The 14,085-nt window shown below is 45.4% G+C and overlaps 2 protein-coding genes and 1 pseudogene across 2 annotated transcripts; all 3 read left to right on the top strand.

Annotated features, from left to right (window-relative positions):
- Positions 1 to 5,929: 5,929 nt before the first annotated feature.
- LOC135527659 (circumsporozoite protein-like) lies at positions 5,930 to 6,433 on the top strand (the record flags this gene model as incomplete). The annotated part of the gene is made up of 1 exon (XM_064956146.1): positions 5,930 to 6,433. A coding segment is annotated over one exon (504 nt), but the record flags the coding sequence as incomplete, so codon positions are not given.
- A 1,283-nt stretch (positions 6,434 to 7,716) lies between these two features.
- On the top strand, positions 7,717 to 8,256 carry LOC135527649 (circumsporozoite protein-like; the record flags this gene model as incomplete). The annotated part of the gene is made up of 1 exon (XM_064956135.1): positions 7,717 to 8,256. A coding segment is annotated over one exon (540 nt), but the record flags the coding sequence as incomplete, so codon positions are not given.
- Positions 8,257 to 11,179: 2,923 nt separating this feature from the next.
- Positions 11,180 to 11,654, top strand: LOC135527638 (circumsporozoite protein-like; annotated as a pseudogene).
- The last annotated feature ends 2,431 nt before the right edge of the window (positions 11,655 to 14,085 follow it).

Here is a 14,085-nt window from a genome sequence, read left to right as displayed (position 1 = left end):
ACCCTAACCATAACCCTAACCATAGCCCTAACCCTAACCATAACCATAACCATTTCCCTAACTCGAGCCATAACCCTAACCCTAACCATAAACCTAACCCTAGCCATCACCATAACCCTAACCATAAGCCTAACCCTAGCCATCACCATAACCCTAACCATAACCCTAGCCATAACCCTAACCCTAGCCATAACCCTAACCATAACCCTAACCCTAACCCTAACCCTAACCCTAACCATAACCCTAGCCGTAACCCTAACCATAACCCTAACACTAACCATAACCCTAGCCATAACCCTAACCCTAGCCAAAACCCTAACCCTAGCCGTAACCCTAACCCTAGCCATAACCCTAACCCTAGCCATAACCATAACCCTAACCATAAACATAACCATAACCCTAGCCATAACCATAACCCTAGCCATAACCCTAACCCTAGCCATAACTCTAACCCTAGCCATAACCATAACCCTAACCCTAACCCTAGCCATAACCCTAGCCCTAACCCTAACCCTAGCCATAACCCGAACCATAACCCTAACCCTAGCCATAACCCTAACCCTAACCATAACCCTAGCCATACACCTAGCCATAACCCTAGCCAAAACCCTAACCCTAACCATAACCCTAACTCTAGCCATAACCCTAACTCTAGCCATAACCCTAACCCTAACCCTAACCATAACCCTAGCCATAACCCTAACCATAACCCTAACTCTAGTCATAACCCTAACTCTAGCCATAACCCTAACCATAACCATAACCCTAACCATAACCCTAGCCATAACCCTAGCCATCACCATAACCCTGACCATAACCCTAACCCTAGCCATAACCCTAACCCTAGCCATAACCCTAACCCTAGCCATAACCCTAACCCTAACCATAACCCTAACCCTAGCCATCACCATAACCCTAACCATAACCCTAGCCATAACCCTAACCCTCGCCATAACCCTAACCATAACCATAACCCTAACCCTAGCCATAACCCTAACCATAACCCTAGCCATAACCCTAACCATAACCCTAGCCATAACCCTAACCATAACCCTAACACTAACCATAACCCTAGCCATAACCCTAACCCTAGCCATAACCCTAACCCTAGCCATAACCCTAACCCTAGCCATACCCATAACCCTAACCATAACCATAACCCTAGCCATAAACATAACCATAACCCTAGCCATAACCCTAACCCTAGCCATAACTCTAACCATAGCCATAACCATAACCCTAACCCTAACCATAACAATAGCCATAAACCTAGCCCTAACCCTAGCCATAACACGAACCATAACCCTAACCCTAGCCATACCCTAACCCTAACCATAACCCTAGCCATAAACCTAGCCATAACCCTAGCCATAACCCTAACCCTAACCATAACTCTAGCCATAACACTAACTCTAGCCATAACCCTAACCCTAACCATAACCCTAGCCATAACCCTAACTCTAACCCTAACTCTAGTCATAACCCTAACTCTAGTCATAACCCTAACTCTAGCCATAACCCTAACCCTAACCATAACCATAACCCTAACCATAACCCTAGCCATAACCCTAGCCATAACCCTAACCCTAACCATAACCCCACAACCCTAACTCTAGCCATAACCCTAACTCTAGCCATAACCCTAACCCTAACCATAACCCTAGCCATAACCCTAACCATAACCCTAACTCTAGCCATAACCCTAACTCTAGCCATAACCCTAACCCTAACCATAACCATAACCCTAACCATAACCCTAACCCTAGCCATCACCATAACCCTAACCATAACCCTAACCCTAGCCATCACCATAACCATAACCATAACCCTAGCCATAACCCTAACCCTAGCCATAACCCTAACCATAACCATAACCATAACCATAACCCTAACCCTAACCATAACCCTAGCCATAACCCTAACACTAACCATAACCCTAGCCATAACCCTAACCCTAGCCAAAACCCTAACCCTAGCCATAACCCTAACCCTAGCCATAACCCTAACCCTAGCCATAACCATAACCCTAACCATAAACATAACCATAACCCTAGCCATAACCATAACCCTAGCCATAACCCTAACCCTAGCCATAACTCTAACCCTAGCCATAACCATAACCCTAACCCTAACCATAACCCTAGCCATAACCCTAGCCCTAACCCTAACCCTAGCCATAACCCGAACCATAACCCTAACCCTAGCCCTAGCCCTAACCCTAACCATAACCCTAGCCATACACCTAGCCATAACCCTAGCCATAACCCTAACCCTAACCCTAACCCTAACCATAACCCTAACTCTAGCCATAACCCTAACTCTAGCCATAACCCTAACCATAACCCTAGCCATAACCCTAACCATAACCCTAACTCTAGTCATAACCCTAACTCTAGCCATAACCCTAACCATAAACATAACCATAACCCTAACCATAACCCTAGCCATAACCCTAACCCTAACCCTAACTCTAGTCATAACCCTAACTCTAGCCATAACCCTAACCCTAACCATAACCATAACCCTAACCATAACCCTAACCCTAGCCATAACCCTAACCCTAACCATAACCCTAACCCTAACTCTAGTCATAACCCTAACTCTAGCCATAACCCTAACCCTAGCCATAACCCTAACCCTAACCATAACCCTAACCCTAGCCATAACCCTAACCCTAGCCATAACCCTAACCCTAGCCATAACCCTAACCCTAGCCATAACCATAACCCTAACCATAACCCTAGCCATAACCCTAACCATAACCCTAGCCATAACCCTAACCCTAACCCTAGCCATAACCCTAACCATAACCCTAACCCTAGCCATAACCCTAACCCTAACCGTAACCCTAGCCATAACCCTAGCCATAACCCTAACCATAACCCTAGCCATAACCCTAGCCATAACCCTAACCCTAGCCATAACCCTAACCCTAGCCATAACCCTAACCATAACCCTAACCTAACCCTAACCATAACCCTAGCCATAACCCTAGCCATAACCCTAACCCTAGCCATAACCCTAACCCTAGCCATAACCCTAACCCTAGCCATAACCCTAACCCTAGCCATAACCCATAACCCTAACCATAACCATAACCCTAGCCATAAACATAACCATAACCCTAGCCATAACCCTAACCCTAGCCATAACTCTAACCATAGCCATAACCATAACCCTAACCCTAACCATAACAATAGCCATAACCCTAGCCCTAACCCTAGCCATAACACGAACCATAACCCTAACCCTAGCCATAACCCTAACCCTAACCATAACCCTAGCCATAAACCTAGCCATAACCCTAGCCATAACCCTAACCCTAACCATAACTCTAGCCATAACACTAACTCTAGCCATAACCCTAACCCTAACCATAACCCTAGCCATAACCCTAACTCTAGCCATAACCCTAACCCTAACCCTAACTCTAGTCATAACCCTAACTCTAGCCATAACCCTAACCCTAACCATAACCATAACCCTAACCATAACTCTAGCCATAACCCTAGCCATAACCCTAACCCTAACCATAACCCCACAACCCTAACTCTAGCCATAACCCTAACTCTAGCCATAACCCTAACCCTAACCATAACCCTAGCCATAACCCTAACCATAACCCTAACTCTAGCCATAACCCTAACTCTAGCCATAACCCTAACCCTAACCATAACCATAACCCTAACCATAACCCTAACCCTAACCCTAGCCATCACCATAACCCTAACCATAACCCTAACCCTAGCCCTCACCATAACCCTAACCATAACCCTAGCCATAACCCTAACCCTAGCCATAACCCTAACCATAACCATAACCATAACCATAACCCTAACCCTAACCATAACCCTAGCCATAACCCTAACACTAACCATAACCCTAGCCATAACCCTAACCCTATCCATAACCCTAACCCTAGCCATAACCCTAACCCTAGCCATAACCCTAACCCTAGCCATAACCATAACCCTAACCATAAACATAACCATAACCCTAGCCATAACCATAACCCTAGCCATAACCCTAACCCTAGCCATAACTCTAACCCTAGCCATAACCATAACCCTAACCCTAACCATAACCCTAGCCATAACCCTAGCCCTAACCCTAACCCTAGCCATAACCCGAACCATAACCCTAACCCTAGCCCTAACCCTAACCATAACCCTAGCCATACACCTAGCCATAACCCTAGCCATAACCCTAACCCTAACCATAACCCTAACCATAACCCTAACTCTAGCCATAACCCTAACTCTAGCCATAACCCTAACCATAACCCTAGCCATAACCCTAACCATAACCCTAACTCTAGTCATAACCCTAACTCTAGCCATAACCCTAACCATAAACATAACCATAACCCTAACCATAACCCTAGCCATAACCCTAGCCATAACCCTAACCCTAACCATAACCCTAACCCTAACCCTAACTCTAGTCATAACCCTAACTCTAGCCATAACCCTAACCCTAACCACAACCCTAACCCTAGCCATCACCATAACCCTGACCATAACCCTAACCCTAGCCATAACCCTAACCCTAGCCATAACCCTAACCCTAGCCATAACCCTAACCCTAGCCATAACCCTAACCCTAACCATAACCCTAACCCTAGCCATCACCATAACCCTAACCATAACCCTAGCCATAACCCTAACCCTAGCCATAACCCTAACCATAACCATAACCCTAACCCTAGCCATAACCCTAACCATAACCCTAGCCATAACCCTAACCATAACCCTAACCATAACCCTAACACTAACCATAACCCTAGCCATAACTCTAACCCTAGCCAAAACCCTAACCCTAGCCATAACCCTAACCCAAGCCATAACCCTAACCCTAGCCATAACCATAACCCTAACCATAACCATAACCCTAGCCATAACACTAACCCTAGCCATAACTCTAACCCTAGCCATAACCATAACCCTAACCCTAACCATAACCCTAGCCATAACCCTAGCCCTAACCCTAGCCATTACCCGAAACATAACCCTAACCCTAGCCATAACCCTAACCCTAACCATAACCCTAACCATAACCCTAACTCTAGCCATAACCCTAACCCTAACCATAACATTTACATTATATTTACATTTAAGTCATTTAGCAGACGCTCTTATCCAGAGCGACTTACAAATTGGTGAATTCTAGCATCAGTGGAACAGCCACTTTACAATAGTGCATCTAAATCATTTAAGGGGGGGGGGTGAGAAGGATTGCTTTATCCTATCCTAGGTAACCCTAGCCATAACCCTAACCATAACCCTAACTCTAGTCATAACCCTAACTCTAGCCATAACCCTAACCCTAACCATAACCATAACCCTAGCCATAACCCTAACTCTAGCCATAACCCTAACCCTAACCATAACCATAACACTAGCCATAACCCTAACCCTAGCCATAACCCTAACCCTAGCCATAACCCTAACCCTAGCCATAACCCTAACCCTAGCCATAACCATAACCCTAACCATAACCCTAGCCATAACCCTAACCATAACCCTAGCCATAACCCTAACCCTAACCCTAGCCATAACCCTAACCATAACCCTAACCCTAGCCATAACCCTAACCCTAACTGTAACCCTAGCCATAACCCTAGCCAAAACCCTAACCATAACCCTAGCCATAACCCTAACCATAACCCCACAACCCTAACTCTAGCCATAACCCTAACTCTAGCCATAACCCTAACCCTAACCATAACCCTAGCCATAACCCTAACCATAACCCTAACTCTAGCCATAACCCTAACTCTAGCCATAACCCTAACCCTAACCATAACCATAACCCTAACCATAACCCTAACCCTAGCCATCACCATAACCCTAACCATAACCCTAACCCTAGCCATCACCATAACCCTAACCATAACCCTAGCCATAACCCTAACCCTAGCCATAACCCTAACCCTAACCATAACCATAACCATAACCATAACCCTAACCCTAACCATAACCCTAGCCATAACCCTAACACTAACCATAACCCTAGCCATAACCCTAACCCTAGCCAAAACCCTAACCCTAGCCATAACCCTAACCCTAGCCATAACCCTAACCCTAGCCATAACCATAACCCTAACCATAAACATAACCATAACCCTAGCCATAACCATAACCCTAGCCATAACCCTAACCCTAGCCATAACTCTAACCCTAGCCATAACCCTAACCCTAACCCTAACCATAACCCTAGCCATAACCCTAGCCCTAACCCTAACCCTAGCCATAACCCGAACCATAACCCTAACCCTAGCCCTAACCCTAACCATAACCCTAGCCATACACCTAGCCATAACCCTAGCCATAACCCTAACCCTAACCATAACCCTAACCATAACCCTAACTCTAGCCATAACCCTAACCCTAGCCATAACCCTAACCATAACCCTAACTCTAGTCATAACCCTAACTCTAGCCATAACCCTAACCATAAACATAACCATAACCCTAACCATAACCCTAGCCATAACCCTAGCCATAACCCTAACCCTAACCATAACCCTAACCCTAACCCTAACTCTAGTCATAACCCTAACTCTAGCCATAACCCTAACACTAGCCATAACCCTAACCCTAACCATAACCCTAACCCTAGCCATCACCATAACCCTGACCATAACCCTAACCCTAGCCATAACCCTAACCCTAGCCATAACCCTAACCCTAGCCATAACCCTAACCCTAGCCATAACCCTAACCCTAACCATAACCCTAACCCTAGCCATCACCATAACCCTAACCATAACCCTAGCCATAACCCTAACCCTAACCATAACCCTAACCATAACCATAACCCTAACCCTAGCCATAACCCTAACCATAACCCTAGCCATAACCCTAACCATAACCCTAACCATAACCCTAACACTAACCATAACCCTAGCCATAACTCTAACCCTAGCCAAAACCCTAACCCTAGCCATAACCCTAACCCAAGCCATAACCATAACCCTAGCCATAACCATAACCCTAACCATAACCATAACCCTAGCCATAAACATAACCATAACCCTAGCCATAACCCTAACCCTAGCCATAACTCTAACCCTAGCCATAACCATAACCCTAACCATAACCCTAGCCATAACCCTAGCCCTAACCCTAGCCATTACCCGAAACATAACCCTAACCCTAGCCATAACCCTAACCCTAACCATAACCCTAGCATAAACCTAGCCATAACCCTAGCCATAACCCTAACCATAACCCTAACTCTAGCCATAACCCTAACTCTAGCCATAACCCTAACCCTAACCATAACCATAACCCTAACCATAACCCTAACCCTAGCCATCACCATAACCCTAACCATAACCCTAACCCTAGCCATCACCATAACCCTAACCATAACCCTAGCCATAACCCTAACCCTAGCCATAACCCTAACCCTAACCATAACCATAACCATAACCATAACCATAACCCTAACCCTAACCATAACCCTAGCCATAACCCTAACACTAACCATAACCCTAGCCATAACCCTAACCCTAGCCAAAACCCTAACCCTAGCCATAACCCTAACCCTAGCCATAACCCTAACCCTAGCCATAACCATAACCCTAACCATAAACATAACCATAACCCTAGCCATAACCATAACCCTAGCCATAACCCTAACCCTAGCCATAACTCTAACCCTAGCCATAACCCTAACCCTAACCCTAACCATAACCCTAGCCATAACCCTAGCCCTAACCCTAACCCTAGCCATAACCCGAACCATAACCCTAACCCTAGCCCTAACCCTAACCATAACCCTAGCCATACACCTAGCCATAACCCTAGCCATAACCCTAACCCTAACCATAACCCTAACCCTAACCCTAACTCTAGTCATAACCCTAACTCTAGCCATAACCCTAACACTAGCCATAACCCTAACCCTAACCATAACCCTAACCCTAGCCATCACCATAACCCTGACCATAACCCTAACCCTAGCCATAACCCTAACCCTAGCCATAACCCTAACCCTAGCCATAACCCTAACCCTAGCCATAACCCTAACCCTAACCATAACCCTAACCCTAGCCATCACCATAACCCTAACCATAACCCTAGCCATAACCCTAACCCTCGCCATAACCCTAACCATAACCATAACCCTAACCCTAGCCATAACCCTAACCATAACCCTAGCCATAACCCTAACCATAACCCTAACCATAACCCTAACACTAACCATAACCCTAGCCATAACTCTAACCCTAGCCAAAACCCTAACCCTAGCCATAACCCTAACCCAAGCCATAACCATAACCCTAGCCATAACCATAACCCTAACCATAACCATAACCCTAGCCATAAACATAACCATAACCCTAGCCATAACCCTAACCCTAGCCATAACTCTAACCCTAGCCATAACCATAACCCTAACCATAACCCTAGCCATAACCCTAGCCCTAACCCTAGCCATTACCCGAAACATAACCCTAACCCTAGCCATAACCCTAACCCTAACCATAACCCTAGCATAAACCTAGCCATAACCCTAGCCATAACCCTAACCCTAACCATAACCCTAACCATAACCCTAACTCTAGCCATAACCCTAACTCTAGCCATAACCCTAACCCTAACCATAACATTTACATTATATTTACATTTAAGTCATTTAGCAGACGCTCTTATCCAGAGCGACTTACAAATTGGTGAATTCGCCTTCTGACATCAGTGGAACAGCCACTTTACAATAGTGCATCTAAATCATTTAAGGGGGGGGGGTGAGAAGGATTGCTTTATCCTATCCTAGGTAACCCTAGCCATAACCCTAACCATAACCCTAACTCTAGTCATAACCCTAACTCTAGCCATAACCCTAACCCTAACCATAACCATAACCCTAACCATAACCCTAGCCATAACCCTAACTCTAGCCATAACCCTAACCCTAACCCTAACCATAACCATAACACTAGCCATAACCCTAACCCTAGCCATAACCCTAACCCTAGCCATAACCCTAACCGTAGCCATAACCCTAACCCTAGCCATAACCATAACCCTAACCATAACCATAACCCTAGCCATAACCATAACCCTAACCCTAACCCTAGCCATAACCATAACCCTAACCATAACCCTAGCCATAACCCTAACCATAACCCTAGCCATAACCCTAACCCTAACCCTAGCCATAAACCTAACCATAACCCTAACCCTAGCCATAACCCTAACCCTAACTGTAACCCTAGCCATAACCCTAGCCATAACCCTAACCATAACCCTAGCCATAACCCTAACCATAACCCTAACAATAACCATAACCCTAGCCATAACCCTAACCCTAGCCAAAACCCTAACCCTAGCCATAACCCTAACCGTAGCCATAACCCTAACCCTAGCCATAACCATAACCCTAACCATAACCATAACCCTAGCCATAACCATAACCCTAACCCTAACCCTAGCCATAACCCTAAACCTAACCATAACCCTAACCCTAGCCATCACCATAACCCTAACCATAACCCTAGCCATAACCCTAACCCTTGCCATAACCCTAACCATAACCATAGCCATAACCCTAGCCATAACCCTAACCATAACCCTAGCCATAACCCTAACCATAACCCTAGCCATAACCCTAACCATAACCCTAACACTAACCATAACCCTAGCCATAACCCTAACCCTAGCCAAAACCCTAACCCTAGCCATAACCCTAACCCTAGCCATAACCATAACCCTAACCCTAACCATAACCCTAGCCATAACCCTAGCCCTAACCCTAACCCTAGCCATAACCGAACCATAACCCTAACCCTAGCCATAACCCTAACCCTAACCATAACCCTAGCCATAAACCTAGCCATAACCCTAGCCATAACCCTAACCCTAACCTTAACCCTAGCCATAACCCTAACCATAACCCTAACTCTAGTCATAACCCTAACTCTAGCCATAACCCTAACTCTAGCCATAACCCTAACCCTAACCATAACCCTAGCCATAACCCTAACCATAACCCTAACTCTAGTCATAACCCTAACTCTAGCCATAACCCTAACCCTAACCATAACCCTAACTCTAGTCATAACCCTAACTCTAGCCATAACCCTGACCCTAGCCATAACCCTAACCCTAACCATAACCCTAACCCTAGCCATCACCATAACCCTAACCATAACCCTAACCCTAGCCATAACCCTAACCCTAGCCATAACCCTAACCCTAGCCATAACCCTAACCCTAACCATAACCCTAGCCATAACCCTAACCCTAGCCATAACCCTAACCCTAGCCATAACCCTAACCCTAGCCATCACCATAACCCTAACCATAACCCTAGCCATAACCCTAACCCTAGCCATAACCCTATCCCTAACCCTAACCATAACCATAACCCTAACCCTAGCCATAACCCTAACCATAACCCTAGCCATAACCCTAACCCTAGCCATAACTCTAACCCTAGCCATAACCATAACCCTAACCCTAACTCTAGTCATAACCCTAACTCTAGCCATAACCCTAACCCTAGCCATAACCCTAACCCTAACCATAACCCTAACCCTAGCCATCACCATAACCCTAACCATAACCCTAACCCTAGCCATAACCCTAACCCTAGCCATAACCCTAACCCTAGCCATAACCATAACCCTAGCCATAACCCTAACCCTAGCCATAACTCTAACCCTAGCCATAACCATAACCCTAACCCTAACCATAACCCTAGCCATAACCCTAGCCCTAACCCTAACCCTAGCCATAACCCGAACCATAACCCTAACCCTAGCCATAACCCTAACCCTAACCATAACCCTAACCATAACCCTAACTCTAGCCATAACCCTAACTCTAGCCATAACCCTAACCCTAACCATAACCCTAGCCATAACCCTAACCATAACCCTAACTCTAGTCATAACCCTAACTCTAGCCATAACCCTAACCCTAACCATAACCATAACCCTAACCATAACCCTAGCCATAACCCTAGCCATAACCCTAACCCTAACCATAACCCTAACCCTAACTCTAGTCATAACCCTAACTCTAGCCATAACCCTAACCCTAACCATAAGCATAACACTAGCCATAACCCTAACCCTTGCCATAACCCTAACCCTAGCCATAACCCTAACCCTAGCCATAACCCTAACCCTAGCCATAACCCTAACCCTAGCCATAACCATAACCCTAACCATAGCCCTAGCCATAACCCTAACCATAACCCTAGCCATAACCCTAACCCTAACCCTAGCCATAACCCTAACCATAACCCTAACCCTAACCATAACCCATAACCCTAACCGTAACCCTAGCCATAACCCTAGCCATAACCCTAGCCATAACCCTAACCCTAACCATAGCCATAACCCTAACCATAACCCTAACCCTAGCCATAACCCTAACCCTAGCCATAACCCTAACCATAACCCTAACCCTAACCCTAACCATTACCCTAGCCATAACCCTAGCCATAACCCTAACCCTAGCCATAACCCTAACCATAGCCCTAACCATAACCCTAACCATAACCCTAGCCATAACCCTAACTCTAGCCATAACCCTAACCCTAGCCATAACCCTAGCCATAACCCTAACCATAGCCCTAACCCTAACCATAACCCTAACCATAACCCTAACCATAACCCTAAACCTAACCCTAACCCTAGCCATAACCCTAGCCATAACCCTAACCATAGCCCTAACCCTAACCATAACCCTAACCATAACCCTAACCCTAACCATAACCCTAACCATAACCCTAACCATAACCCTAAACCTAACCATAACCCTAGCCATAACCCTAGCCATAACCCTAACCCTTAATCCAAAATAATTCAAAATAAAAATACATGTTTTAAATGAGAAGTAGGCATTGGTCTGAAGCCAAAAAAAAAAAGGAAATTCCCATGAGCACCACATTGCCTATTCCACCCATGTCTACCAAGGTTTTCCAGCACACAGCTTTGACCTACTACAGTAGCTATGTTGGTCTATTGTACTTTAAACACTGTGTATGCAGTTTGCTTAGGATTCAAACCTTCTCAAACAGCCTAATTCACATTCTTAGAGGAGGTGCTCCCACAATATTGTGATTTTTACTGCAAAAGATGGTGAACTACACCTGGGCAGGGTGAAGCCAGAGGAAACTCTGGTGGAGGTCCGTAGCGGTCCTGACGTGCAAATCGGTCATCCAACCTGGGTATAGGGGCGAAAGACTAATCAAACCATCTAGTAGCTGGTTCCCTCCAAAGTTTCCCTCAGGATAGCTGGCGCTCGAAGTCTCGCAGTTTTATCTGGTAAAGCGAATGATTAGAGGTCTTGGTGCCGAAAACGATCTCAACCTATTCTCAAACTTTAAATGGGTAAGAAGCCCGGCTCGCTGGCTTGGAGCAGGGCGTGGAATGCGAGCTGCTGAGTGGGCCACTTTTGGTAAACAGAACTGGCGCTGTGGGATGAACCGTACGCCGGGTTAAGGCGCCCGATGCTGACACTCATCAGACCCAAGAAAAGGTGTTGGTCGATATAGACAGCAGGACGGTGGCCATGGAAGTCGGAATCCGCTAAGGAGTGTGTAACAACTCACCTGCCGAACCAACTAGCCCTGAAAATGGATGGCGCTGGAGCACCGGGCCCATACCCATCTGTCGCCAGCCACGGGAGCCTCGAGGGCTACACCGCGACGAGTAGAACGGCCGCTGCGTTGAGCGCGGAAGCCCAGGGAGCGGCCCGGGTGGAGCCGCCTCGGGTGCAGATCTTAGTGGTAGTCGCAAATATTCAAACAAGAACTTTGAAGGCCGAAGTGGAGAAAGGTTCCATGTGAACAGCAGTTGAACATGGGTCAGTCGGTCCTAAGAGATGGACGATTTTTTTGCCTTTTCCCCCAGCATTGTCCCAGCCATATCCACACAGCAGGAAGAATTAAGTCCTCCACAATAGTATGGGGCTTGCCTGTCCTAGCCACTCGGTAGCTCACCATATAAGATGCTTCTAGCCCCTTCTTATTAATGGTATCTGTTGCTTTTATACATGTCTTACTACTCGAAAGTCGTCTTTATTCTTGCTCAAAAAACTCCTGCGGTTTAATTTTCGTTTCATTTCTAAATGTCTGCGCAAGAGTGAAGGTTTCCCATGAGAGAGTAACGGTTAATGTGATTGGTTGTTCATTATTTGACTAGACTACCTGTATTTGACATTGTGCGGTTATTTCGCTGAACAGTAGATGGTTTCGTTTTATTTTTGGCAGTGAAACGAGGCTACTCAGGCGAGAAAAAAACCTCACCCAAATGTATAGCCCCGTTGGAAAATATAAATGTAATGATTTTTTGGCGTACCCCCGACGGCATTACCCCAGTTTGGGAATACCTGGTGTAGAGAATCTTTGTACCATCTCAACCACTGTGAAATATATTTCCCATAACAAAAATATTGTATTTTCAGCTGTTTGATGCTGGTGTACAAAACCTAAAGATCCACCGCTACTTACACTTGCTTTCCATGAGGATGACAGATCTATAACTCACATTTCTATGTGAATTTGATTTCTGTAACCATTAGCTTACCAGTGTAATATTGACATAAGCTCAGAAACACGTATTTTGCAAACACGGTCCTGTTTTTTCAATGGGCAGTTCATTACCTCTGTCAAATGAATATGTAGCTTAAAGTTGTGTGTATTTGTATTTATTTTTTCAAAAAAGATGGTGACGCTAATAATACACATTTACAATAGGCCTATATCTAAAAATACATATAGCATAGTGAGACAAACACTGAGTGCGCAAAACATAAGATCACCTGACATTGACTGAACATGTGAATCCAGGTGTAAGCTATAATTCTTTATTGATGTCACTTGTTAGAGCCACTTCAATCAGTGTAGATGAAGGGGAGTCGACACGTTAAAGAACAATTTTTAAGCCTTGAGACAATTAAGACATGGATAGTTTGTGTGTGTCGTACAGAGGATGAATTAGCAAGACAAAATATATAAGTGCCTTTGAATTTGGTTTAGTATTAGGTGCCAGGCCCAACGGTTTGTGACATGAACTGCAATTCTGCTGGGTTTTTCACACTAACAGTGTCCTGTGTGTATCAA

This window comes from Oncorhynchus masou, chromosome 5 (genome assembly GCF_036934945.1).
Source record: "Oncorhynchus masou masou isolate Uvic2021 chromosome 5, UVic_Omas_1.1, whole genome shotgun sequence".
In the NCBI taxonomy this organism is placed as follows: Eukaryota; Metazoa; Chordata; class Actinopteri; order Salmoniformes; family Salmonidae; genus Oncorhynchus; species Oncorhynchus masou.
Note: the sequence above shows the minus strand (reverse complement) of the source record. Positions and strands in the feature narration are given on the sequence as shown.